The 27,965-nt window shown below is 39.5% G+C and overlaps 1 protein-coding gene and 1 pseudogene across 4 annotated transcripts in view; one reads left to right on the forward strand and one right to left on the reverse strand.

The window, feature by feature from the left end:
* Nucleotides 1-27,965, forward strand: part of NR1H4 (nuclear receptor subfamily 1 group H member 4) — a 112,008-nt gene that overhangs the window by 81,578 nt on the left and 2,465 nt on the right. For 2 of the 4 annotated variants that reach the window (XM_072724680.1, XM_026013104.2), the window contains 6 exons: nt 5,639-5,779; nt 7,711-7,844; nt 9,312-9,410; nt 9,740-9,839; nt 13,136-13,282; nt 27,844-27,957. In XM_072724680.1, the coding sequence (XP_072580781.1) occupies nt 5,639-5,779; nt 7,711-7,844; nt 9,312-9,410; nt 9,740-9,839; nt 13,136-13,282; nt 27,844-27,957 (735 nt within the window). Of the gene's footprint in view, nt 1-5,638; nt 5,792-7,710; nt 7,845-9,311; nt 9,411-9,739; nt 9,840-13,135; nt 13,283-27,843; nt 27,958-27,965 lie in introns of all 4 variants that reach the window. The other 2 variants (XM_072724679.1, XM_026013103.2) reach the window with 1 other exon arrangement.
* On the reverse strand, nt 24,009-24,840 carry LOC112930726 (protein lin-28 homolog A pseudogene; annotated as a pseudogene).

Raw genomic sequence — 27,965 nt, forward strand, 5'->3', positions numbered from 1 at the left:
TTCCTTAAAAAGTTGAAAATAGAACTACTATGTGATTCAGTAACCACACCACAGGGTATTTACCCAAAGACTACAAAAACACTAATTCGAAGGGATACATGCATCCGTATGTGTACAGCGGCATTATTTACAATAGTGAAGGTATGGAAGCAGCCCAAGTGTCCACTGATAGATGACTGGAAAAAGAAGATGTGGTGTACATATACAGTGGAATATTCAGCTATAAAAAGAATGAGATCTTACCATTTGCATGACATGTATGGAGCTAGAGAAAATAATGCTAAGTGAAATAAGTCAGAGAAAGCAAATACCATAGGATTTCACTCATATGTGGGGTTTAAGAAACAAAATAAATGATCAAAGAGAAAAGAGATAGGTAGATATCTAGATTGATAGAGAAACCAAGAAACAGACTCATAATTATAGAAAACAGACTGATGGTTACCAGAGGAGAAGTGGGTGAGATAGGTGATGGTGATGAAGGAGGGCACTTAATGCAGTGAGCACCGGGTGTTGTATGGAAGTGTTGAATCATTGTATTGTATACCTGAAACTAACATAACCCTGTATATTAACTCCAATGAAAATAAAAACTTAAAAATATAATTTTCATCAACTTTATCTCAGAGGTTTGAGGTTTGCTTTTTTGAAAATAACAGTCTGACACTGCTCCTGCTAGGAGACTATTACCAAGTTCTAAAAAGATTAATGTCTAAAGCCCATTTTTAGCAATGTAAGCTCCTTTCTAGAAGGACAGCCTAACGTACGGGTCAAGAGCATCGAGTTTGGAACTGAGCCTGTTGGGGTTCAAATCCAAGCTCCACTATTTATTATCTGTAGGACCTTGAGCAAAATGCTTCTTCTCTGTGTATCCTGTCTCCTTAGCTGTAAGAGGGATATAATAACAGAATCAACTTCATAGGATTGTTATGAATATTAAATGAGTCACCATATGCAAAGTGTTTAGAACAGTGCCTGATACAAGGTATGTTCTACCCAAGTGGGTGGCTGAATCCTTTTTATTTGACAACATGCTGAGACGGACCTAAAGGCTATATTTAGGCTGTATTGGATATAAAGATGGCTTTGTGCATTTGTTGCTGTTTAAGAAGTATGGAGAACCTGAAAGTTTTTTTTTTTTTTAAAGATTGATTAGGGAGAAAGAGCAAGCAAGTAGTGGAGGGGCAGAAGGAGAGGGAGAGAATCTCAAGCAGACTCCTTACTGAGCACAGAGCCAGACACAGGGCTTGATTTCAGGATCCTAAGATCATGACCTGAGATGAAGTCAGGAGTTGGACGCTTAACCCACGGAGCCACCCAGGAACCCTGAGACCTTGAAAGTTTTAAACAAGCAAGATTTCATTGATTTTAAAGTAATGGGTTGCAGTGGTGTCTGATGTGTGCACATGCGTGTGTGCTTGCGTCTCTGCATGTGTGTGCACACACACATATGTCTATATGAGTTGGGAGTAGGGTATGTATGTGAGTTTTGTCTGTATAAACCAGCAGAGAAACAGAGAAATAGGCAATATTCTGTACACCTGAGGGACCCATTCTACTGTCCTACAGACATTCTCCTCCCCCGCAGGAGTTCCCCTGGTGCTACACCTTCTTCAGATGGCAATGCGGCTCTGTCTACTTATCTTTCATTACCAGGAGTCTCTGTTCCTCAGTGAATTTCCTTCCCATTCATTTCCAAATGGGGTTTGTGGGCATTGTTGAATATGCACAAGATAGAGGCAGAAGTATGTGTATGGATGGATTTGCATCAGTATAAGTACTGTATATGTCCCCAGGTTTAAGTGATGTAATGATAATATTGTGCTGCCACCTCAGAGTGAAAGGTAATTAATTCAGCTATTGAAATGATAATGATTTCTTTCTCAGTTAATACCAGAGTTAAAAAAAAACAACCCAACTCTGCAGAATTGTCCTAGTACTGTTTCTTTGATTCATCTTGGAATAAGGAGGTTTAATTCTGTTAACTAGTGAACTACCAGTAACTACAATGGTTTTTAAATGGAATCATTCCTGGGGGAGGGGCTGAATATTCATGGGAAGATTGACTCAGGTTGACTAAGGAATGAGGAAAAACATTTCCTTCCTCCCTCCCTCTGTCCCTCCCCTTCCTTCCTTCCTCCCTCCCTCCCTCCTTCCTTCCTTTTTTCTTTCTTTCTTCTCTCCTTCATTATTCTTCCTTCCAGCCTTCCTTTTTTTGCCTAGAGACTCTTTTAAAATGCATGCTTTGGTATTTGCACTCCCAGTATCAATGTTGATCTGAAGCACAAAGTCTTTTTTTAGACTTTGTGTGGTTGGATTTGACATTTAGGAAAATGGTAAGATCTTTCCTACTGAAAGTTACACCAGCTGACAGATTCACAGGCAAGTCTATGACTTTCTAAACCTTGCTATCTCTAACTTTTTCTTTAGCCTCTGGTTTTATGTTGAGTTAGTTACCAAATCCTGAGGTCCCTTGTCTCCTCCTCCCTGTTCTCATCATCCAGTGCAGGCACCAATCACCTCTCCGCTGTTACACATTTTTCACTTTGCATCAAGGATTCTTCCCAAGAGGCAGTTTAGGTCACACCCTCTTCTGCCAAAACCTTTTAATGGCTTCTTTCTAGTTGTTGAGTGGTAAAAACTCAACTGCTTTTACCTCATGTTGAAAGGCATTTACCATATTCTGTCCCATTACATACCCTTGCCCACCTTCCCCTAATTCTCTCTATGTGCTACTCTCCCACCAAAATAGATCATCCACCCTTCCTTGGCATTTCCATAACTCTCTCATTTCCCAGAATATCTTTCCTCCTTCACAGTCCATGTTTTAAAGCCCTACTTAGTCTCTAATGCCTAGCTCAAATTCTACTTCCTTCATGATGTCCTCTCCAGTTTCCCCTACTCAGATTAATCAGGGCCATTCCTAGCCCATACAATGCCTTTTCCTTAAGACTCTCGATTTCTAGCTATTGGGACATTGTCATGTTATACTTATTTTACTAGAACAATTTTTATTGCCTGCTGCTAGAAAAATTATAACAAATGTGCAAATCTCTATGTCTGTGATGGAATCACCTCCCCAAATGTGGCATAATATTCACAAGCATATAGGGTGACCCTGAAATCACTTTTTCATCTACATTCCAATAATTTATTACTTAATTGGCCATCCTATCACTCCTAAGTCAGAGAACAAAGATGGTAGGTACTTAATATTACTTAATATTACTATTCTATCCTCTTAGGACCCAAAGGAGGTAATTATGGTATTGTGGTTAGGAGTGTGGGCTTTGTCACATCACTGCCTAGGTTTGAATCCTTCTAATCTACTTATGAACCATATAATCATGGCCAAGATGCTTAATCTCTCTGTGCCTCTCTTCCATGTCTGTAATATGGGGACATACGATATTATCTTCATGATAAAGTTGTTATGAAGGTTAAATAACTAAATGGAGGTGAAGTGGTTAAAACAACAACTAGTGAGTGCTTAATAAATACTAGCTATTATTCCAATAGGCTGTTAAAGTAGACTCTCAGAGTCTCAATTTCAGCATTCATGAAGACACTAGTTGCTACATCCAAAGTGAGCCCATCTTTCAGTGGGTAGTTAAGAAATAGTTGAAACCTGACCTACTTTGAGGGTATGAAGTGGACAGGAGTTGGACATTCTAGAGTAGTGTTTAAAGACTTTGGAGCATGTGACTAGTGTGCTATAAATCCTGTATGTCCATTGCAGGGGTTGGGGTTGTGAGATGCAGGTATCTGCTCTGGGGGCCACCACTGAAGGTATGGTACTTTTGTGAGGATTAGGAAAACAGGTCCCCTCCATTCCCCAGGTCCCCTCCATTCCCAAGGTGTAATCTATACACTAAGGAGGCCCTGCTGCTCTGTGTCGAACAAAAGGGTCTGTAACAGGATCACTTGAAGGGCACCTGGGTGTCTCAGTTAGTTAAGCATCTCCCTTCAGCTCAGGTCCTGGGATGGAGCCCTGCATCCAGCTCCCTGCTCAGTGGGGAGCCTGCTTCTTCCTTTCCTCCCTGCTTGTGCTCTCTGTCACTATCTCTGCCTCTTGCAAATAAATAAATAAAATATTTTTTAAAAAAACCCACAAAAAACAGGATCACTTGAGATTGATATGTATCCTCTACAGCTGAGGGACACAGGCATCTGACTTTCCCCTGAGAAGCTGAAAGGGCAAGAAGTATGATGGCTGTGTTATGGGTAAGTGGGAGAGATTTCTGCTCCTCACAATTTGCTAGACCAGAGAAAGCTGGCACGGGGTTATCTTAAGCTTGTGACAAGAAGGCCATGTGGAAGGACTACAGAGTAGGGAGGATGGTGGCAAATTGCCAAATTCCTAGATGCAGAAGAAAGGAGTCTAAGTTGTGGGCTAGAATAGGGATGCATTTGCCCTCGTGGAGGAATTGCAAAGGAACATACCCCAGTGGTGAGCATCCTCCAAGGAAACTAACTCAAGAGAGAAGGAGCCAATTTCAGAAATGTGCTGGGGACAAGCTCTCTTCTAACAGTATTGGCAAGTCAGCACTTCCCAGTTGCTTCTTCTCCTTGCCTCCCACACTCCTGTCCTTATTCCCCATGTCATCTCCTCACCTCGACTCTGGAAGGGTCAGAAATGACAGCCAGGTAGGGGAGAGAGAGCAGAAGTGGCAAATGGAGGAAAAGACAAAGGAAGGCAGTTGTGTTTTCGTCTTGGCTGCAGCTTACCTGTCGCAGGCTGCAGTTGTGGCCACATCTTCTCAGGGGAGATGTTTGCCTTTAAATCAAAGTTGGCAGGTTTATTAGCACACTGGGCTGGCCCGCTGGTCCCGAATTGAAACCTTCAGTGTGACCTCTCCCAGTCTTCCCGGTAAATAGCAACTTCTTTTGCAAGGCTTAGCTCAACACTTTCAGGTCTGATCTCTTCACCCAGAGCTGACCGTTCTCCCTGCCTCCTCTACCTGGCACAGCCCAGGAACATTTAATTTCACTTGTTTGGTTGTTTGCCTGGCTTTGCCCTCAACCAGGCTGTGAACTCTGGAAGGACAGACACTCCTTACTCGCTTTTGTACCACTGGTACCTGGAGCTCACCGGCACGCAGTCGTCTCCCAATGAAAAGCAAGGGAAAGTAACTCTCCTTTCTTAAAACACAAGTTGCGGGGGGCCTGGGTGGTGCAGTCCGTTAAGTGCCAGATCCTTGATTTTGGCTCAGATGGTGATCTCAGAGTCCTGAGATGAGCCCCACATCTGGCTCTGAGCTCAGCGGGGCCTCTGCTTGAGATTTTCTCCTTCTCCCTCTGCCCCTCCCCCTGTTCTCTCTCTCTTTGAGATAAATAAATCTTTAAAAAGGACCTCCTCCCCCCCCCCCCAAAAAAAAACCCCAACAAAGTGAGATTTTATCCTAAGAGAGGTTATAATTCAAACATGTCTTTATCTTTGAGAGAGAAAGTCAAAACTGCAGCCTTCTGGATGACACAGGGAGGTCGAAATTACCTTTGTCAGCTGCACACTCAGGGATGGCCTGGGCTCTCTCCCAGGGGTTCTTGAGAGGATGCTTCTGCATCCTTAATCCTAATGGGCTTTTCTGATTTGGAGTTGTTAGGAGCCCTTTTACTCCTTTCTGTGTTTCTTCCACAGGTTTCTTCAGGAGAAGCATCACCAAAAATGCCGTGTACAAGTGTAAAAACGGGGGCAACTGTGTGATGGATATGTACATGCGGCGAAAGTGCCAAGAGTGTCGCCTAAGAAAATGCAAAGAGATGGGAATGTTGGCTGAATGTATGTATACAGGTATTCACATCAAACAATTAAATTCCACTAAAAATCTCTTAAGGAGGCAGACGGCAGGTAACTCATATGATTAGAAGGGTACTTCACGTATTAAGAAGGGATTTACTAAGCCATTGAGGTTCTTGAAAAGGGTCGTGAACCACCGAAATGGTCCAAAGTGTCAGCTAAAGAGCATTTTATTCACCTGAGAGAAGCAGCTTTATGTTATTCATTGTTGCAAGGAATCACATGTGGAGGGAAGTGGCATTAATCTACGGTGAAAATAACATGTTTTAATAAGCTGAATGACGACAGCCTAAAAATTTTCTCCAACTTTGATTTAATATCTTTCTTATTGTTTAATTAGCATAATAATTCACAGTTGTGGGAAAGATTAAGAAGGTTTTAGAAGGTCCAACTGCCTCTGAATTGTCTAAATAGAGTTTTAAACCAAGTCATTTTATTAGAAGTCCTTCTTCTCTTAGTGCAGCGTTGAACCAATTTGTATAGGTTTACACAGGAAATTAACTACTGTGAATTTTAATATAATTTGGCCCTTTGATCTGATAAAGAGACACTGTATTAACTGCTGGTTTTGTGAGAAACCATAATCTTCATCAATTTGGAATGCATGCTAGTATATAACATACTAATTTTTCATTCTGCAAATTCTACAGACCACTCAGATTTTGAGATATGTCCTATTCCTCCTCAAAACACAAATGACAAACAAATGTCACCAAGGGGATGATAACATTCAGGGAGGGATGCCACATGGAAGAAAAGCCTTTGGAAGGTGACTCCAAGACTTTTGTTCCCAAACTGTACAGGTGACTGGGATGGACCCAGAGAAATAATGTGTGCAGGAGGGGGAAAAAAGGTCAGTGTAAATAATCCAGTCCTGGGTGGATGAAAGTTTTATAGTAGATGATCACTATCGCATCTTGGCATATGAAACAAGAGACTACAGTAGGGACCACTGCTGGAATCCAATCCTGCAATGGAAACGCTTTGATACTGGGGGGTTCATGTTGCTCATCATTTAAATATGAACTTGTTCCGACAGAAGTACTGAGAACATTTTTCATGATTCTGCCTCTAAGAGTCTATACTATTATTGATGCAAACTTGTCCAGTAACAGATGCAGAGCTTTCATCTGATCTCACAAAATAAATTCCCTGGACAAAGACATTGTTGAAACTTAGTTTCGTTGGCATTGAAAAATAAGGACATTAAATGGGAATATGGAAGATTGTTCTGCATTGGTTTTTATGGCTCTGTTTAAGTATAAACTAAATGGTGCTATTATATTATTATTCAAAAGGAAATTTCAAAGTCCCTTTGAGTGATTTTCATCTCTAATGATGCTCTAATAATTTATAGTCTAAAAATTAAAGAGATTTAAATTTTTCCCTAAATGATGTTGACGGTTTTTTTGCTCAGCATGTGTTTACTTATGTATGTTTAATGTGAAATTGAATACACTTTTTATGATACAGTTATGTAAACATGGATGAGAAATAATATTAACGTTACATTGTGAAACACAAACTTTCAGGATCTCCTAGGCCAGGAATAGGGAGCGTGTCATTCACTTTTTTATTGACTGAATACCTTACATTTGTACAATGCTTTGGTATTACAAATTCTTTACATAAAATATATTTTTAAAAAAAGATCCAATTAATCTCCATGAAACTCTTTGAGGTAGATATTTTTCCTGTTTTATAAATGAAGAAACTGAGATTCATAGAAGGATACATTTCTGGTTCAGGGCCACGTCTCAAAATTCAAAAGGGCTAGAATTAGCTTTGTGCCAAATTGCATAGATGTGAGCTGACTACACGTCCGTCAGCTGCCTCAGGACCACACGCCCAATAGATCTTTGTGTTTGAGATCTTTGTGTCTTTGGTGAGATCTTTGTATTTTATTTTTTCAGGCTTGTTAACTGAAATTCAGTGTAAATCTAAACGACTAAGAAAAAACGTGAAGCAGCATGCAGATCAGACCATTAATGAAGACAGCGAAGGTCGGGATTTGCGACAAGTGACCTCGACAACCAAGTCATGCAGGGTAATAACATGCGATGGTGTCTGCTAAAGCCCACAGCAGCTGAGCTTCTAGGCATATAGTGATCTGGCTGGGAGGTTTTATTTAACATTAGAGCCACAGCTGTAAGCAGAATTTCATTTCAATTGTGCATTAAGTGGGTTTCTTCTTTTTAATCAAGAGAATAATATCTGCTTTGGTGTAGAAATTCAAATAATAGCAATGTAATAATGTAAAAAAGTGAATACTCTGTCTTCCTGGCTCCATTCCACTCCTACTACCAAGAGGTTGCCAGTAGACATGGTTCAGTGTAGAAAATGGATTTTTCAAGTGGATTTTTGATGACCATTTTCTTTTCTCTGTCACTGAGAAGGGAAGCGTAAAATGGAAAGGATGTGGACTCAGTAGAGATTTGTGGATTATTAGTTCCTATCAATGGGTAAAATTGGGTGGTTATATATCTGTGGAACAATAGAGAGAAGTCTTTCCCATTGAGCTCACACATTATGCAAGAAATCCTTTGAACAACTTGAGACATAATAGAAGAACAGCATTTGGATGATTAGACACATTATGATAATCCACAGGATATATGGAAGAACTTTAATTTGCCATTAGTTGAGAAACAAAAATCCATGATTGTTTAAGTCCCACTCTTCTTAATATTTAATGTACTGCTAACAAGGAAAACTTCATCCACATTTAGTTTTCTAAGTATAATATTTTGCATTCATTTCAGAAAAAAATAATTTCATATCAAAGTCTTATCTTACCATAGTACTTCATCAATAACACTTTGGTATAAGGAAGCAAAGGGTTGACACAAATATCCACACTCTTCAATGGATGCTAGTAAGGGAAAAAGTGTTCAGGGTTTGAATTGTCCAGATTGATGATTCTACTGCGGGGCTAGGCAAACACTTTCTTCTGTAAAGAGATATTTTAGGCTTTGTCCACAAAGTCTCTATGACAACTACTCAACTCTGCCATTTTAGTGCAGAAGCAGCATAAATAACACATAAACAAGTGAGTGTGCTTGTGTTCCAATAGAGTCACAAAACCAGGTAGATTTGGTTTATGGGCCATAGTTGGTCAACTCCTGCTCTATATGAATGCCTTTAAGTGTGGGAACTTTTCCTTAGTGATTCAACCTTGAACTTTCACTGAACTTCTCTGTGAATGGGCTTGGTAGGCTTCGTATCCAAACTATCATATATTCCTGAGAAATATATGAAATGGATATTTTGTTATCCCTATTTTACAGTATAAAAATGAACGACTGGGGACACATTTAGTGAAGTGTGATATGGCTTGCCCAAGGACTCTGAGTAAGCGATTACAGTACACATTATATCAGAGTGCAGAGTTCCTGCCATACTTAGGGATTTTATCAAAAAATTCTGAGATTAGTTTACCCTAGATGAATGCACATATGCAAAAAATTTCTTAAAACCACCTTCCCTAACACTTTTTATTTTTTTGCCAGTGTAGGAGAAAACTGAACTCACCCCAGATCAACAGAATCTTCTGCATTATATTATGGATTCATACAGCAAACAGAGGATGCCTCAGGAAATAGCAAATAAAATTGTATGTACAAATATCTGAAAATACATGGGTTTAAAGTTATATTTTCTGGAGCTTTTGGTACTTTGGAGGCAGAATTTATGTATTAATTTGTTACTTTGAAATAATTAAAGCTGAGAATTTAGGTTATACGTTTAAACTTTTAGAAGCATTAAACAAAGAATAAGAAGTCTCATCTCTATCTAGGTGATGGTAATTGTCCAAAGATCTGAAAAATATGAGCTGTGATCTTAAATTTTATTTTCCACATTAGGTTCTTTAGTCTAAAGATTTTGTGTTGACTTATCCCTTTATCTACTTATTAATCATTTGCTTTTATCCTTAAAATTTAGTTAAAAGAAGAATTCAGTGCAGAAGAAAATTTTCTCATTTTAACTGAAATGGCGACCAGTCATGTACAGATTCTCGTTGAATTCACAAAAACATTGCCAGGTATTTTTACATATAGATACTTTTCTCTTATACTGTGCAATATTCTTGTGACATTGAGAGAGTCCATTCTGTTTATTGTAAAGATTATTTCACATCTGATTTAATGTGTCTAACTAATATAGACATGAAATGTTAAAGCCAGATATTTGAAATCATTTATAAAAATTCTTCTAAATTGATAGACTAAAAATTGAGACTTTGCAAAGTTGTCATTCATCAATTTATTCATTTAATAAACACTTGATACTTATTTCATACTAAGTACCTAGCTATTACCTTCAAGGGGAGTGAGTAAAGAAAGGCTATAATAAAAAAAATTACAAAGTGCTGTTTGAACAGAGAAGTGGTTGCTAATTGTATCTGAGAAAGGGAGATTTCAAAGAAAATTATATTTGAATTGGGTCTGAAAGATAAAGCAATTTTCCTGGTGGTAGGGAAGAGAAGGAAATTTCCAAGTCAAGATATCTGCTTGTGAAAATATAAACTGTAAGGCGTAAACAAAAATAGGATTATTAGAGATGAGAGAAAAAAATCAATGTGGCTGCAGCAAAATGTGGTGGGCTCCTTGATTAGACATAAAGTAGTTGGTACCAGACTGATAAGGGCCCAACTAAAGAATGTAATCCCCATCCCCTGTACAGTAGAGAGTTTTTGGTGGTTCTTTGTTGTTGCTGTTTGTTTTGGCAGGGAAGGGATGGATTTATGTTATTCAGATATGACTTGATTAGTTTTTATAAGATGGATTTGAATGAGGAAGGACCAAGGAGGAGGGATCAGTTAGGATGCTACTGTGCAGGTCAAGGCAGAAGGCTTGAAATAAAACAACAGCATTATTGGGAGACTGAGGAGAAAACAAAATGAAGAGAGATTCACAAACTGATAGGATTTCATGAACAATTATGTTTGTGGAATGAGGGAGAGGCACTTATTATAGTCATTTGGATGGTTCCAGTATAGAAACTGGAATTCAAGATTCTTATCTCCCAGCTTCCCAATTCTTCCAGCTATATTATTAATCCTATCAAACCCAATACACTTAACTTGTTTCAGTGTTTTAAAAACATATTAGTACAATAGAATTCCATGATCTAGAAGAGTATAAATACCTTGTACAACAATGCAATACTAAATTATAGAAGGTAACTCCTGATGTAAGATTTTAATTAGGTTAATTTGTCTTCTTTGGCCAGCATTATGCTATTATTTTATTAAAGTGTCATGGATAGACATAAGCCTACATAAAACTCATAAAATGTGAGGAGAAAGTGCTCATTATCATTTTAACATTAATATTCTCTCATTTCTTTATTAACAATGAAAGGACTTAATTTGTTATATGCTAATTAAGGCAATCTTGATCAAAAACAAGATTGTACAAGAGTGAAACGTGTGGGAGAAAGAATAAAGAAAGGGAGAAATATGATGTTTTTGGTTGTTTGTGAAAACGGAGTTTTTCAGTTCAAACGATCTGCTGGTCTTGAACCACAAAATAATTGAAGAAAAAAAAATCCTATTTATAAAAGGTTGTTTTTCTGAAGGCAATGGCAATAACTAACATACCTCTTTATTCCTGGTTGCTTAGACTAGGTCCTGAGGGGAGGAAAGAGTACAATTAATATATGTTTAATGAGTAAAGCAAAAGCACCTGGCTAGCTCACTTGAGAGGGCATGTGACTCTTAACCTTGGCATTGTGAGTTCAAGCCCCACATTAGGAGCAGAGATTACTTAAAAATAAATAAATTTTTAAAAAATGAAGAAAGCAGAAGGGAAAAAAAGTAAAATACAGAAGGAAAGAAAAGATCCAAAACTCATGAAAAAGAAATTTTAATAATGGTAACAATATAGTTAAAATTAATATCTTAAAAATAGTAATGGGAATTATATTATTATAAATAGTAATAATAATTTATTATTGATATTATTGATGGAATATCAATAATGAAAAGGTGTTTGTGAGAGATGAATGGTTTCATTCTGCAGTTGGTGGAACATACTCAGTGCGAGGCACTGTCCAGGGTGCTGGAGACTCTGCAAGGAATGGCTCCTGCCCTCAAAGGAGCTCTTAGATTCACTAAGAATGATCCTTAATCCTCAGCATTACTCTCTTCTCTAAACTCCCCTTGTTACTTGATACTTTTCTAAGCCATTTGGACTCTGATGGTATTAGTTTATTCTTACATGTGTTGTGTGTGTGTGTGTGTGTGTGTGTGTGTGTAGATGTGCATAGGAGCTTGTGTTTGTTTCCCATGTATTCAGTTATCCATTTATTCAACACTTAATTCTTGGATATCAATTATGTGCCAGGCACTGGGGATACAAAAGTGAACAAAATGGCAAAGTCTCTGCCCTCAAGAAGTTTGTACTCTATTAGAGGTGGCAGACAATTGACAAATATGCAAATTAATTTATTATGTCAGGTAGTGGTAAATTGTATGAATAAAAAATAAAGGAGGTAGGAACCAGTGAATTCTGGGGTGTATTATTTTAGTAGGGTCATCTTGAAGCAGAGACCTGCATACAATGGGAGAGTGAGACATGGGGATAGCTGGGGAAGAGTATACCCCTGAAGCAAAGCAAGCTTGTATGTTCACAGCAGCACCAGAGGTCAGTGTGGCTAGAACACAATGAGTGAGGGGAAGGAGGAGGAAGCAATCATGTCAGGGAGGCTTCTGGGACTGTGGATTATAAGCCAGGATAAGGAATTTAGATTTTCCAAATGGGGTTATATTCCTTTAGGTTATCAATTTGTTCCCATATATCTCTGATATTTTCTACCCTGCATCGTACAGCAATGAGTTCAAAGCAGATATCTCAACATGACTTTGATTTTTTTTTCAAATTCCCCCATTCTCCAAATTGACTAAAGAGTCAGCCAAGTAATGTCTGGATACATGTAAAGATTTTTTTCTGGTTTGTGGATGCTTCCATTCTATAGAGTTGACCCTGTGACATCAGATGCGACTAATATAATGGCTCAAAGAGAATCTCTTTTCTTCTAATTTCTGAGGGTTGCTTCATCTGCATCAGCCTGTTCTGCCATGATATGTATTTTTGGTGTGGATCTGCCATTCTTTTTTAACCAACTTGTTCGACAAATCCTACTCATTAAAAATAAAAGTCAGCTTCTTTTTGGGAGAGAACAATAGATAATGACCCAGCCTGACTACTCAATTTTAAAACAATTATAAAATCACTTTATGGAAATGCTTTATCAATGGGGATGATAGTGATGATGAAATATTGTATATGGCACTCACAATTTTTTGATATTGATTTGATTATCATCTTCATCCAGGATTTCAGACTTTGGACCATGAAGATCAGATTGCTTTGCTGAAAGGGTCTGCAGTTGAAGCTATGTTCCTCCGTTCAGCTGAGATTTTCAATAAAAAACTTCCAGCTGGACATGCTGACCTATTGGAAGAAAGAATTCGGAAGAGTGGTAAGTGATTTGGTTAGTGATAAAGAGTTTGCCACTCCAAGTTAGAATTTGTACATCCCATGAAGGCAGGCTTCTTGCCTATCCTATGCAAAGTCAAATGCCCATTGTGACTAGTATGGATGAATGGCTCTAAAAAGATATGTGTTAAATAGGTGGCGCTTTCAGAGGGTTGTATTAGCAAAATACTAAAAATACTCTTTGCCCTATATTAAGGACCAAAGGAGTAAATTTTTAAAAGTTTGGAAAACTAGTCTGATAAAAAAAAAACAGCATACAGGAGCTGGGATTATCAGTCCAGAAGAAAGATTCATTTGTTCCAAAACCCTCACGTATGAATGACTATGGATCAAACTATTATCCATCTCTATTCAAAGCAAAATAAAAGAATTATTAGTAGCAATATTTATACATCACTTACTAGGTTTTAGACACTGTTCTAAATAATTTACATATAGGATTTCATCAAATCCTTGCAAAGTCCTACGAAATAAGTACTATTATTGTTCAAATTTAATAGACAAGGAAACTGACACAGAGAATGGTTAGTAACTTTCCCAGAGACTTACAGAAAACCTGATTTCAGGAGCCTTGTGTCTAAACCACTATGCTATACTGCCTCTCAAGAGACAAAATGAAATAATAGTATGAGTTGAACTTCTTGTGGAGGAATACTGTGACAGAAAGGGCTAAGAAAATAAAAAGAAAGGGCTAAGAGACATTGGGATAAATTTCCAGGAACTCTGTGCAATTTATCTTAAAAGAGTCTTAAAATAGGGTAAGTTTTAATTTTTCTGAGATACTTTATATATGGATTGGGAAGGAAGGGATGAATGAGATGAAATTATGTCTCAAGATCCTTTCTTTCCAAAGTATTATCCTTTTACGAGTGACTAGAACAAGTGTAAGTACTTATAAAATCAGTTCTGCATTTGTGATATAAGAAAAATAATCGAAAAATTGGAAGTTATATTGTAAAAGCAGCCATCCTGTAGTCATTGTGTTTTCTTCTCCAACACTGAAAGCATAATTATCATCATCGGCAGATTTAAAGAATATACATTTTAAGAAGATGAATCATGCCTGTATATCCATTGATTTATTAGCTTAAAATATACTTAAGGGCAAGGTACTGTGGAGGCAGTGAAGCGAGGAACCAGGCATCTTCTTTCCCCTAGGCAGCTTATAGTCTATTAGGAAGACATGAACTGTATGTAGAGAGTTATAATAAAATGTAGAAGAGAATGAGATAGGAGTGGCTTCTACTTGGTAGGGCTCTGGGAAGATTTTACTGGCAAGCTAAGTCTTGATGACACTACATGTGGATATTCAGGGTGGAGGTTCAAGAGGGAAGGACCAGCAGAAACAAAGGACTGAGGCAAGAAAGCTTAGGTTATGCACATAGAAGAATGAATAGTTGAGTTTGATTGGATTAAGGGTTACATCAAAGGGAAATAGAAAACTTTTAAGAGTCAGAATCAAATGACTGAGGGTCTTGAATGTTAGGCTAAAAGCTTTATTCTTTATTTTCTAAGAAAGAGGAAGACACTGAAGAATTTTAAGCAGGGGAGGAAAAACATCAACCATGCTCTACAAATCTTTATTTTCCCAAGATACTTTATATATGGATTGGGAAGGGAGGGATGAATGAGAGAAGAAATGATGTCTCCAGATCCTTTCTTTCCAAAGTATTATCCTTTACAAGCGACCAGAACAAGTGTAATGCAATGTTAGGATAGTTAGGATGGGAAATACCTCTTAAGAGGCAGGAGGTTTCAAGAATGCACTCCCAGAAGAAATGGAGAGAAGGGAAAGGATCTGAGAAACATTGTTGGAGAACTTTACCCTTTGAAAGACAGTATATTATAAAGAGATAGGGATTCTGGTGCTGGGCAGATTTTATTTTACATGTGCTGGAATGTATACAGTGTGTGTGCGTGCGCACGCGCGCGTGTGTGTTTTCATCTGTTTGTCCAGCCATCCAGGAGGCTGGGGGTAAGAGAGAAGAAGGGCTGACTCAGGTAACCTCTAAGGTACCTCCAGCTCTAAAAGTCTCACTGCTTGTCTTCTCTTAACTAATCAATTTTTCTGACTGCTGGTTTAGCCAGTCATTTGGGCAACTACTTGAATATCTTGAATTTTTAAAAATTGTAATAAGAACACTTAACATGAGATCTACCCTATTAGCAAAATTGTAGGTGTGTAATACAGTAGTGTTGCCTTTTGGTACAATGTAGTATAGCCAATATCATCTTGCTTAACTGAAAATTTATGCCCATTGCCTAAGAGGGAGAAATGAGTAATACTTTTTTACATTTTATTTATTTAATCATGAGAGACACACAGAGAGAGGCAGAGACACAGGCAGAGGGAGAAGCAGGCTCCCAGTGGGACTCAGGGATCACCACCTGAGCTGAAGTCAGTCGCTCAACCACTGAGCCACCCAGGCATCCCAAGAAATGAGTTATTAATCAATGGGCACAAATAAGGAGATCTTTCTACTCAACAAATATACACTGAATACGTGCTTTGTGCCTAACTTTGTATAATTATTGAGGGTATGGACATGAAGAAATATAGTCTTTGTCCTCTGGGGGCCTACAGACTAATGGGGAAGATGTATAAGCAAAGGATTCTAAAACAATATGCAGTGTAACTGCACGAAGGACGTGTATACAAAATGAAATTGAAGCAGAAAGATGCACTTGCCTTCCCTGAATCTCCTTGGTGAGTCAAAAAGACTTACAAAGTTGACAAGTGAATCATGGAGAATGGTTTAGAGCTTGTCAAGCCACAAAAGTCTGAGAAAGGCATTCCAAGAGATATAGCCATTAAATTATAATAATATAGAAATTGCAAGTGCAAAGATATGGACGTGTGAAAAAGCACCCACATATAAGGACTCACGAATACTTTGATATTGCTGAAAAATAGTATTTATGAAGGTGAAATGTGGTAACTGCTAGATACTTAAGGACATTGAACACCACGAAAATAGTTTAATGTCATTCTTATATCATGAAGTATCTTCATAATGTTTTGAGCAGATGTAACATGACCACAGCAGCACTGTAGAAAGATCTTTCAAGCAGTAATATGAAGGAAGTTTTTGAGGGACTGAGACGGGAAGCAGGTGTCTATAAAGAGATCAATGCCCTAACTAGGTGAGAAATGGTGAGAGTCTTACAGATTAAAAATAGGCAATAAAATGGGATCCCTGGGTGGCACAGCGGTTTGGCGCCTGCCTTTGGCCCAGGGCGCGATCCTGGAGACCCAGGATCGAATCCCACGTCGGGCTCTCGGTGCATGGAGCCTGCTTCTCCCTCTGCCTGTGTCTCTGCCTCTCTCTCTCTCTGTATGACTATCATAAATAAATAAATAAATTTAAAAAAAAATAGGCAATAAAAAAGAAAAAAAAACCCACCTTGCTTAATTAACAGATTTCAGAACTTGCGATTTTTCAAGTTTCAGAAAAGTTCAAGGATGAAGTTTTGTAGAATGTGAACTGTACAAATAAATATGCATGCCTCTAGTTCATAAATAGATTACTTTACCCAAACATCAACCACATATTGTGACAATGAAAACCATCCAAACTCGCATGCTGCTTCGTATTTTATTATCTATAATGATGCTTCTTCCATTTATTAATATTTATGAATTTGTTTCTCCCAGTGTATTTTCAGACCGTTGCCTCTGCCACACACCACATAAAAACCTGAACTCGCAAGATGACCTTTCAGAATAACTTTTTATTCTTATGCAAATATAACACACTCTTCTTTCAAGTTTACATTTAATTCTAGAGAAACGTTAACATCTCAGTTGCCTCACCTATGCCTGCAGAACTCTTTAAAGAATATAATGTGAAATTTCCTTGCTTGTTCTTCAAATTCATACTTTTTTGTTTGCTATTATTAAATCCCAATTACATAAACAAAAGTACCATCTCCTGAGATACATTTACTTAATGAGGGTTATAGTGTTTATTTATGTTAATTGAGGCTTCAGAACATTTATATCTGATATAACCCGTAGTCAGGTTGTTTCTATGTGATTCTAGTGCTTCAATTACATTATTCCTAAAGTAGTATTATGCAAACTAGGGTTTAAAGCTGAAATGTTCATTAAAAATAGGAATAATCATATGATAAAATATGACAGGGCTGACATTGCTAACGTTGAATGAGTTTACATTTTAACATTAAGGAACTGAGCAGTAACTTTTCACAGAACAGTGCAACTTGTTCTATTAACTTCAAATATAAGTAATCTCTGAAATTGATGGTATTCTTTGGCCATTTTTTAATTCCCATAACAGACATACATGAAATATTCAACTCATTTGTCTTTCTCAGGATGGCAATATATCTTGCGATTTTGCAATGGTTTACTTTTATACACCTCATCATGTCCGTACTCTCAGTGGCCCCTAAAGGTGGGTGTTAGGCTCCTATTATATAGATGAAGAAACAGGCTTAGAGAAGCTAACTGGCCTGCCCAGCGACACACCGCTAATCAGCAGATCGCCAGGAGATGAAAGCAGGTGATCCAACTCAAAGCATAGTGCTCTTTCTGTATAGTGCACCCGTCACTCCCCAAGGTCTAATATTTGCTCTACCATAGGTTCATAGGAATGCAGACCTACCAAAACACGATTCCTGCCCTTTGGCTGAGAAAGAATGTGTAAGGAACAGGTAGGGACTTGAAGTTGGCTTTAAGTAAATGGTAAAGTGAGTGGAATCCAGGCAGAGGTGTCAGAGAAATGAGTGAACCTTATCAGCGTGATGGAGTTGTGGCTAGTTTATAGTCACATAGTAAAGTGTGCTCTGTGCAGGATACTGTGCCTGTTTTTCTGCTCTTTGAATACACACGATTTCATTGGTTTAGCTTTGGCAACAAATGAAAACAATTGTAAGAACTAACTTTTCTAAAGAAGCTGATGGAGGCTGATTATCAGTTCAGATACTAACCATGGAAAAAGGGTTGGAAATGTTAAGAACGAAATTAAATTATTTCCAATTAAATATCTTATATTGAAAGTAGTTACTTTTTGAATTGTTAATTTGATGGCCATATTTATAAGAAAAGTAAATGTCAAAATTTAGAGTTCTTAAACCTCGTTTAGTTTTTCAAAGTGATTGTGCAGTAATTTTGGCATGGACAAATTTGGGGTTCAAAGTGTACAAAAAAAAAGCCTTTTTTTAAAAATAAGAGAAAGTAATAAATTAATATATGAGTTAGCATTTTCATTGGCTCTTAGCTCTATTCCCTAAGCCTTTTATATTTGTCCAGTATTGGACATTATGTGTTTATTTATGTATCTGCTTCTATTAATCTGTTTACTGCTAGAAGGTTATTCCCAACATTATCACAGTGCCCGGCATACATGTGGTATACGAAAATTGGTGAATTGTGCTGGGATGAATCTGGAACTTGATGGTCCAAACCCTGGCAACTCCTAAGCATCAGAGAGATCTAATTTAGCAGCTAACCTTTAGCCACTAGGACAAATGGGAAGCATGTTATTTATTAAATTATTTAAATTATTTCCAATTAAATATCTTATATTGAAAGTAGTTACTTTTTGAATTGTTAATTTGATGGCCACTTTTTAATTAGGGCCCAAGGTATGGCACAAATGCCTCGCTGGGTAGAATTTAGCAGTTGAAATAGAGGTAGGGTCCAATCTCTTAACACCATGGGAATGATTCCATGGTCTTAATGGCATCCCTTGCCCCATCATGTCTCAGAACTATGTCACCTTCACTGCAAGGAACTAGCAAAACTGAATGTTGCCCAATTTAGCAGACATTTGAGAATCTCTGCCATGCCTTGGGCAGGATGCTAGTTACAGAGGATACAGAGATGAATGAGAAACCTCTATGGAGCACCCCTGAGTGGTCAGGCAGTGTGCCAGGCATTGGGAATACAGCATTGGTTCCTGTTCTCGTAGAATTTTTTCTGACATTTCACGCTCTATTGGGAAGGAGAGATTATGAATTGTGACAGATGCAATAGAAATGAACCTGGAGAAGAAAGCAACTGATTCTGCTTTACTATGACAGGGAAAGCTCTACAGAGGAAGCAAAATTTGAATGCCACCTTGAAACATGAGTGATGTGTCCCAGCCTCACAGGAATCCTGCCTTACATTTCAGGCAAAAAAGCATGAAGACATTAAAAATGTATCTTATTTGTCAGAGGAACTATCTGTTAGGATAGTCTTGGCTGATGATAACAGAAAATCCGATTTAACATGGCCTAAAAATAGTAAGGACATTAGTTCAAATGAGGAACCCAGAGGAACGGTGGCAGGGGAACTGGTTAATTAGGGAGCTCAACACTTTATCAGAAAGATAAGTCTTTTTCAAATTTGGGCTGTACTATCCTTGATGTATTGGCTTTACCCTCGGGCTGATTGTCTTCCTGGCCAGCGCATTTCTAGGCAGCAAAAAACAGCCAAAGGGAAAAGAAACTTAATAAGGAAACACAATGACCTCTTCGTGAATATAGGCCTCTTTCTTGAGAGCTCCGGGAGTAGACTTCGTCTCATTGGCTAGAATTGTACTGTTGCTGACTACCCCAACCTCTGACAAGGAAGATGAGGCCAACAGTGGCCGGGTCCCGGGCTGGAGCTTCAGTCTGCCTCTGCCATAGTACATGCCGTGGGGGTGGGGTGGGGTAGGAGAAGGTAGATGAGTGGTGTGGACAGTGATCCGAATCAGCTTCAGGAGCCAAGAGTTGTGGTCGTTAGCAACTAGAGAAATTACTGGCATGGAGGGAGCTCAGTTAGAAAGGAAAGCAGAAGGCAAACATTGCTCTGTACGCCATGTCAGAGACATAGACCATAACATCCATGTTATGGGGTGCTGTCATTTCTAGAAAGTTGTCAAATTTACATGGTTTTGAGCAAAAAGCAACATTTTAATTTTATTTTTTAAAAAGATTTTATTTATTCATGAGACACACAGAGAGAGAGGCAGAGACATAGGCAGAGGGAGAAGCAGTCTTTATGCAGGGAGCCCAATGTGGGACTTGATCCCAGGACTCTGGGATCATGCCCTGAGCCAAAGGCAGACGGTCAACCTCTGAGCCACCCAGGCATTCCCAGAAAGCATCATTTTTAAATAAGATTCTTGGCCTCTCTTGATCCCATCAACTATAATACATCATATAGAGGTATTTAAAATTCCAGGAATTGTGTCTTATACAATAGGTATTATTGTATCACACACACATCCCTCTGCTTTATTTTTGTTCCCAAAAAACTTGGAAGTTCGTTAGGAAGTAAGTGACATTTACATTCAAAATAACTTAAAATAGCATAGAGTTTATTCTAGCAAATAATTTTTCTCCCAAAGAATATTTCTGATTATTGAACAATTAATGTATCAGTTACATACCTCTTTTTTTTAAAAAAAAGGAAAAACAGAGAAGTAGAAACATACTTTTTATTTTTATTTTTTTTAATTGATTTTTATTGGTGTTCAATTTACCAACATACAGAAAAACACCCAGTGCTCATCCCGTCAAGTGTCCACCTCAGTGCCCGTCACCCATTCCCCTCCAACACCCGCCCTCCTCCCCTTCCACCACCCCTACTTCGTTTCCCCGAGTTAGGAGTCTTTATGTTCTGTCTCCCTTCCTGATATTTCCCAACATTTCTTTTCCCTTCCTTTACTTTTTAAAAAAGAACTTTGCCGCAGTTGTCTTTGTTGTTAAGTTAGAAAATAGCCCCCCCGTGTGGCCAAAAGTCAGCTATTGGGCATAAGAGAAAAAAAGAACAAGAAATTGAGCAATCTCCAGAAAGGAGGAGGCAAGAAAACAAGAAGAGATTGCCCCTTTGGAATGATATTATTGTTACATTTCTTAGGTTAGAAGTTGCTGGTCCATAAACACTTAAGACACTCTTTTGTTGACCGTGCTGTGGTTAATTCTCATTATTAACTCCAATTATAAAAGCAGATTTATATTTGATCCATGCTGTAGGAAATTCAAAAAAATTTTTTCAGTACCAATAAGTTTTTATTCATTGTATTTTTCCAAGGTAAAGAGAGAAGGGAGAAGGGTCAGCATGTGTGTTACAAGACAATAGCAAGTGAGAAAGGAAGTACCCAGCACAGCAACATCAACCATCAAATAAACACTCCCCAGAGATGGAGTCACTAAAGCCCAAGAGGGCTCAGTCTCTTGCAGTTTAGAAATGAGGGGAAGGAATCAGGTTAAGAATAGAGGTAAAGCTTTCCTACCACCTACCCCCACCCCAAAAAGTTCAAGATTTCACACAAAGCTTTGGTTTCTAGCAGTAAACATGAGTTAACATTCATCCGTCTCCTATTAAACAATCTTGCGGCCACGTTGACAGAAGTTTCTTGCACCTGCATAAAAAAAGAAAAAGTTCCTTAGTGACTTGGATATACATTCATCTTCCTTTCTTGGTCTCCTGACCCTACTTTCTACATTCCAGTCCCCTCTCATTGCTTCTGCTTCCCTCTATCCTCAGACTGGAGAGATTAAAATAGGTTTGTTCCATCCAAATACAAGTGTATTAGTATGAATCACATCAAAGAATGGTCTTGACACAGGAGATTGGGAACAAGGGAGGAAGTGTTCTTTGCTTCTTCAGAATGTGAAATTTGTATGTGTGGGGCCTTTTCTTGGGAGGGGGGATGGGAGAGGGGTAAGGTAGGAGTCAAGTTTTTAGGACAGAAGATCTGGCTCAAAAAAGGAAATACGGGAAGGGAACACAAAAGGATAGTCCAAGGCGGCCACACTTCAAGAGGGGTCACCAAGCTATGTTCCAGTGTCTTTTCCTGGTGCAGAACCTTTTGTCAAAGATGATTTGGCTATTTTTCTCAATATCAAAAGAAGTTTGTAAACAATAAAACCCCAAAAGAACATGGAGAAGACCAACACATTATATGTACACAAACCAGGCCACCTAGCAATCACCCAATCAGCTGTTCATGAAGACCTACAAAACCCAGACAAATACAATCACTAGAGGGGGCAGCAAGCAGGGGAGACAAGAACCCAGGATCAGACGCTTATCACTCAATGTGTTCTATTGCATCTGCCCCATTTCAACACAGTGAGGTAGGTTTGTGGTGATCTCACAGCATATTAAATAAAACCTTCTTTTATCCTTTAGCTACCATGACACTAATCACCGCTGCAGCAGGGCAAGACTGGCTCTAGGCACTGCCATGGCTTGTGGTCTCCCTGAAGCCAACAAGAAAAGCCCAGAATTTATAAAGGTTAAGAAAGTTAGCCTTTGCTTCATACACCCCATCTCTGGGCAGCTCAAGATGGGTTCTAGAGTTACTATTCTTTTTTTAAAAAAATATTTTATTTATTTATTCATAAGAGGCTCAGAGAGAGAAGCAGAGACACAACACAGGCAGAAGGAGAAGCAGGCTCCATGCAGGGAGCCTGACATGGGACTCGATCCTGGGTCTCCAGGATCCCACCCTGGGCCGAAGGCAGCGCTAAACTGCTGAGCCACCAGGGCTGCCCTAGAGTTACTATTCTTAAACCTATCCTTACCAACTCATCTTTAAAACATGTGCGCACATGCACACACACACACACACACACACACACACACACACATGCACACCCTGTTGTGCATGGTATGCCTAGCCCAATCCAGCAAAGGATGGATCTGGTATGTAAAATGAGTCCAGTGCCCTGAGATTAGAAGTCCGGAACCGGAATCCTTTATTACACGTATAGACAACCCTCGACTAATCCTGGCTTCCCCTCCACACCTTTCAGCTAGTGTGGCCTCTCCTAATGTTACTTCCTATACCAGCTTTTCCTGTTCAGACCAATTTCCAATCTTCCAGTAGAAGGAGATCAAGTCATGGGGCAACTGAGTTAAAACCTCATCTCCTATGGAACACTGAAGGTAGGGGTTTCAAGAGAACACTATGGCAGAAAAGCCAGATCTAATTGGCAAAAATGAGGTAGTTCAATAGGCTATGCACTCCAGATAGTTGTTCTCCCCGGTGATAAAAAAGTGTTCCTGCTGTGAGACCTGGAGCTGCTGCTGACTTATCCCTGAGATTGCCCATGTACCTGAGAACACAGTGCAGGAATGAGGTCCTTAAGATTAAAATACACAAAAATACAAAAACCAGAATATTTATATTATGAAAGAAAAAAGTTAAAATGCACAAGATACATCATTCGCACACAGCTAGTACAGTTGGCATCCTGGAGAAAGTGGGGCCCAAGGTGCGGTTGTCTAAGGGAACAAATAAAATCCTATTGGCCCAGAATGGGGTGGGATTAAGCTTGGGAGCAGGAGGTCTGTCGCTATTCCCCCAACAATCCCTGTGGCTACTGTCACAACCCATTGCTTGGGACAGTCTTCAGTACCCTATCCCAAGAGTGGATTATGAGACAAGATGTGGGAAAACCCTGCCTTACCCCTTAGAGATTCCCTCTCCACAGAATATAGTGGTTTGTGGGTTGAGCCCATCAATCTGGTCTTATGCTTTATCTCTACACTCTGGCTCGGGAAAAATTATTATTACATGTCCTTTTTTGAAAGGAAAACAACTTCCCTATCCAGGCCACTTTCAAAAGCTGGAGATCTGAGGGTGGAGACTCAGGTAAAGCACATGGGGAGGGATTTTCTCCAGAACCTCACAGGCATTTGGATAGAGCATGGTTGTAGTTCATTTGCCTCACCCCTTCCCCTCTACCCTGCCAAGAGGGAAGTGGGGGTGATGCTGTGGGACCCCGGCCTGAGATACATGGCAGAGCCAGCTGCCCCCTACCCACCTTGTCCCCACTTTCTCCACTCTCTCCCCCAAACTTCCTGATCACAAAGGAATTGCCCCCACCCACTGTAGCTCAATTCTGGGCCTCTGGGAGTAGGGCAGGGCTATGGATCTCTTCTTCTTCTTCCTCCTGAAAGTAGGCTGGCTTTCCCTGTGAGCTGAGGGCCTGCTGGGCCTTCAGTGGACACGAGGCCACCATATGGCTGAAGCTCTGGCACAAGTGGCCTTTCTTGGGCTGGGGTGGCAGCTTGCGTTCCTTGGATGGTGTTCTAGACCTCAACAGTAGCACCTGTCTCCCTTTGATCTGCGCTTCTGCATGTTCCTCCCTTTGGGCTGCCTCTCACTCCCAATACAAATACCGCAGCAGGCCCGGTGACCCAGATAGATTCTAAGCCTTCAGCAGACTCCTGAAGGTGAACTCCATCGCCTCACCCTCCGGAAGCCCTCCATGTGCAGCTTGCTCTGGTGCACAAAGACATCCACCGGGAGGGTCAAGCACGTCCCCCTCGCAGGTGGTCATGGACAGGAAGCCGAACCCCATGTGCACGTTGAACCACTTACAGATGCTGGCACTGTGCAAGAGCAGCGGCCTCCTCTAGTGCCTTGGCCCAGCCACCAGCAAACTGCTGGTTTGCCACAGAGCCCATGGTAATCGGCTGAACCCGTGGCCCCGGGCCCCTGGTGGGGTGGCTGCTGGCCTCAGAGAAGTCTGGAGCAAAGGGAAGGAAATTCAAATTTTAGAAAAATGTCTGTGACTTAAAATTCTATGATTTTCCACATTTTCACTTTATTCACTGTCAGCTTGTACAACATGTACAACACGAACAATTGTAACAAATTTCTTTACCTCATTTTTTTCCTGTAATTAGATAGCTAACATAGGTGACATTTTTGGAAGGTTAATGGGGATTTAGAAAGACAAGATAGGAAATTAGGTAGTCAAAGATGATTTCTAAAAATTAAATATTTTAAAATCAACCACTTTTAGTATTATCACCAAATCTTTGTATACCATTTTAAAAAATAGTGTAGTTGTGAGTTATTATTTCAGGTAGCCACAAATGACGGGTGCCATTTTTCTTTTTTAAAGTAAAAAAGAGGGCAGCCCGGGTGGCTCAGTGGTTTAGCACTGCCTTCACCCCAGGGCGTGATCCTGGAGATCCAGGATCGAGTCCCACGTTGGGCTCCCTCCATGGAGCCTGCTTCTTCCTCTGTCTGTGTCTCTGCCTCTCTCTCTCTCTCTTTCTCTCTCTCTGTGGCTCTCATGAATAAATAAATAAAATCTTTAAAAAAAATAAATTGAAAAAGTGCAACCTTCCCGGGGAAATATAGATTTTTTTTTTTTTTTTGGAAATATAGATCTTAGTTTTAGCTTTAATACCTAGAAAAATCCTGGAGCAAATCACTGATCAACCAATTTGTATTCATCTCTGGGGAAGTGCAGAGGGTAAAAACACAACAAAAATGTAGCTTTGTAAATACACAAGTAAGTGACCTTAATCTAACTAAAATTAAAATGAACTGAGTTAAAAATGAACTCATGAACTAAAATTGATCCAATTTCCTGAATAACAATAATAGTATTTGTTCCAACATTTACTGAGAGTTTGCTATCAAACTCTATCATGGCATCATGCTAAGCACTCCGCAGATATCATATGATGCCATTGCTATAATTCACATTTCACAGATGAAGAAACCAAGGTTCATGGAGTTTACGTTCGTCAAGTCATAGGTCAGGTTTCAAACTTAGAGCTGGCTCCCTAACTCTTAACCTCCCTGTTTTCTGGAAACCAGGACTGGTATTCCCAGGCCCACATACTTCAACCTTCGGCATTTTAAATTCGTATCTAGTTTGGTCATGGGTATTCGGTTCAATCTGTGGAAGCTGGAATCTTCCATGTGACGTAATATGCAAGTTGCTTAACAAAGACGTCGTTGTAAAGAGAGCCCACTGGTGTCAATGGAAGAATCAAAAGTCAAAGGGGAAGAAAAGTGTGGTATTTAAACTAAAGAGAGGAAGGCCAGGGACTCGGTTTGGGAAAGGTCTTTAGACTATTCTAAATCTAAGGATTCAGACTTTCTGATTCTGTGAAGCATATTAGATGATAATCGTGCTCCTTAGTGTCCGAAATCCAACTGTATTCTAGTTTGGTTTGGCCAAAGCTGTCTGGCTCTAGGTCTGATTTGGAACGGAAGAGAACAGTCTATTTATTGTGGACCAATTCTGGGAAATTCATGTTCATCTTAATTCATCCATAAGTCACATCATTGTCTTTTTCTTTTTTTCTTTTTATCATTTTAATTCCCATGGTTTTTTTCTCCTCTTCCTCGTTCTCCTTTTTTTCCTCTGTAATTCCCCAGTCGAAGCTCTTCTGAATGGGAGCCATGCACAGAACAGGCACAAAATTAATACTTGTTGAATGAGCGGAGGAAGTGACACAAAGGCATCTTCAATTATGAAGAGGTACAAGCTAGATCAAGGAGGCGGAGGACGTTTTAAGGAGAGACAATACAAAAACTGGGCAGTGTGGATTATTTAGGGAGCTCCCAGTAGCTGGACAAGGCTGTGTGATAGAGATGTTGTGCAGCCTAGTGACAGCCGGGAGCCAGGACTCTCGAGCCTGCTAGCTGTGGTTTGAATCCTGCCTCCATCTCTCACCAACTGTGTGTCTTGGGGCAAATTATATGACTTCTCAGCACCTACCTTATGGGGTATTAGGCTCGGAATTCTAGCATAATGGCTGGGAAATAGTGCCTAATACACGATGAGTGCTTAAAGCACGTGGATCCTACTACTACCATGTAGGTGAGTAGCAGGTGGTGGGATCGGCAGGGGACAGGGCCTGGAGTTTCCCATGTAAAACACTTATAACAAAAGCAACAGAGACTTTTTGAAAGTTTATAAGAACTGGGGGGAACAGGGTGTGATTTGAATTTTGTGATTCTGGGACTGAAGACAGAAGGATTGGCGGGCAGGCAGTTGCCGGAATCCAGATGAAAAGAAATAAGGATTTAAACTAAGTCAATTCCAGGTGTTGTGAAGAGGAGAGGGAGCACCCAATAAGGCAGCAGGTCAAGTCCTAGGACTTGGCACCTGCCTGAGTTAGAAAGACGGCCGAGTGTCAGGTGTCAGGCCAGGGCAGCTGGGTGAGGATATTAGTCACTGAGAAGGGGGAGACCAAGAAAGGGACGGATTTGGAAGAAGATGAGGAGTTTAGTTGTGTATGTGGTTATTTTTGATTTTGGACATATCAACTTTGAAGAGAAGGGCCAGGTACCAATGCCCTGGTAGGCAGCAGAACTGTGGGAAGAACCCTAGCTGATGTATTAAGTGGAGACATTTATACCTTTGGGCTTAACAACAATAACTTTTTGGTTGGTTGTTTAAAATGCTACCTCTACCTTGATTATAGATATTTATACTAAAAAGATTAACCAAACCCTATGTAGAGAATGGTGAAGTTGAGAGGGTTTTTGGGGGGCAATTTGAGAACATTATCATTTATTATCAGGCCATAGTGACCCAACAAAAGGCACTGCTGAAATCAGGATGCACAAGTCACTAAGGAGGTGATTTTCTGAGGATTTTGTTAACTGACCTTCTTTGATATGACCTGCCTTTGACTAGACACATGATATATAGTAATTACCTGTGCATTTTGTGTAATCCTAACCTGTGTGTGTATGTACAGTGTGTTCGTAGCTTTACACTCTTTCGTCATCTGAAAATTGTCTTATGCCTCTGCAATTTGTCATCTCTTCCCTGTAGGTATCTCAGATGAGTACATAACGCCCATGTTTAGTTTTTATAAAAGTGTTGCCGAACTGAAAATGACGCAAGAAGAGTATGCTCTGCTTACAGCAATCGTCATCCTCTCTCCAGGTAATTTC

This window comes from Vulpes vulpes, chromosome 10 (genome assembly GCF_048418805.1).
Source record: "Vulpes vulpes isolate BD-2025 chromosome 10, VulVul3, whole genome shotgun sequence".
NCBI lineage: Eukaryota > Metazoa > Chordata > Mammalia > Carnivora > Canidae > Vulpes > Vulpes vulpes.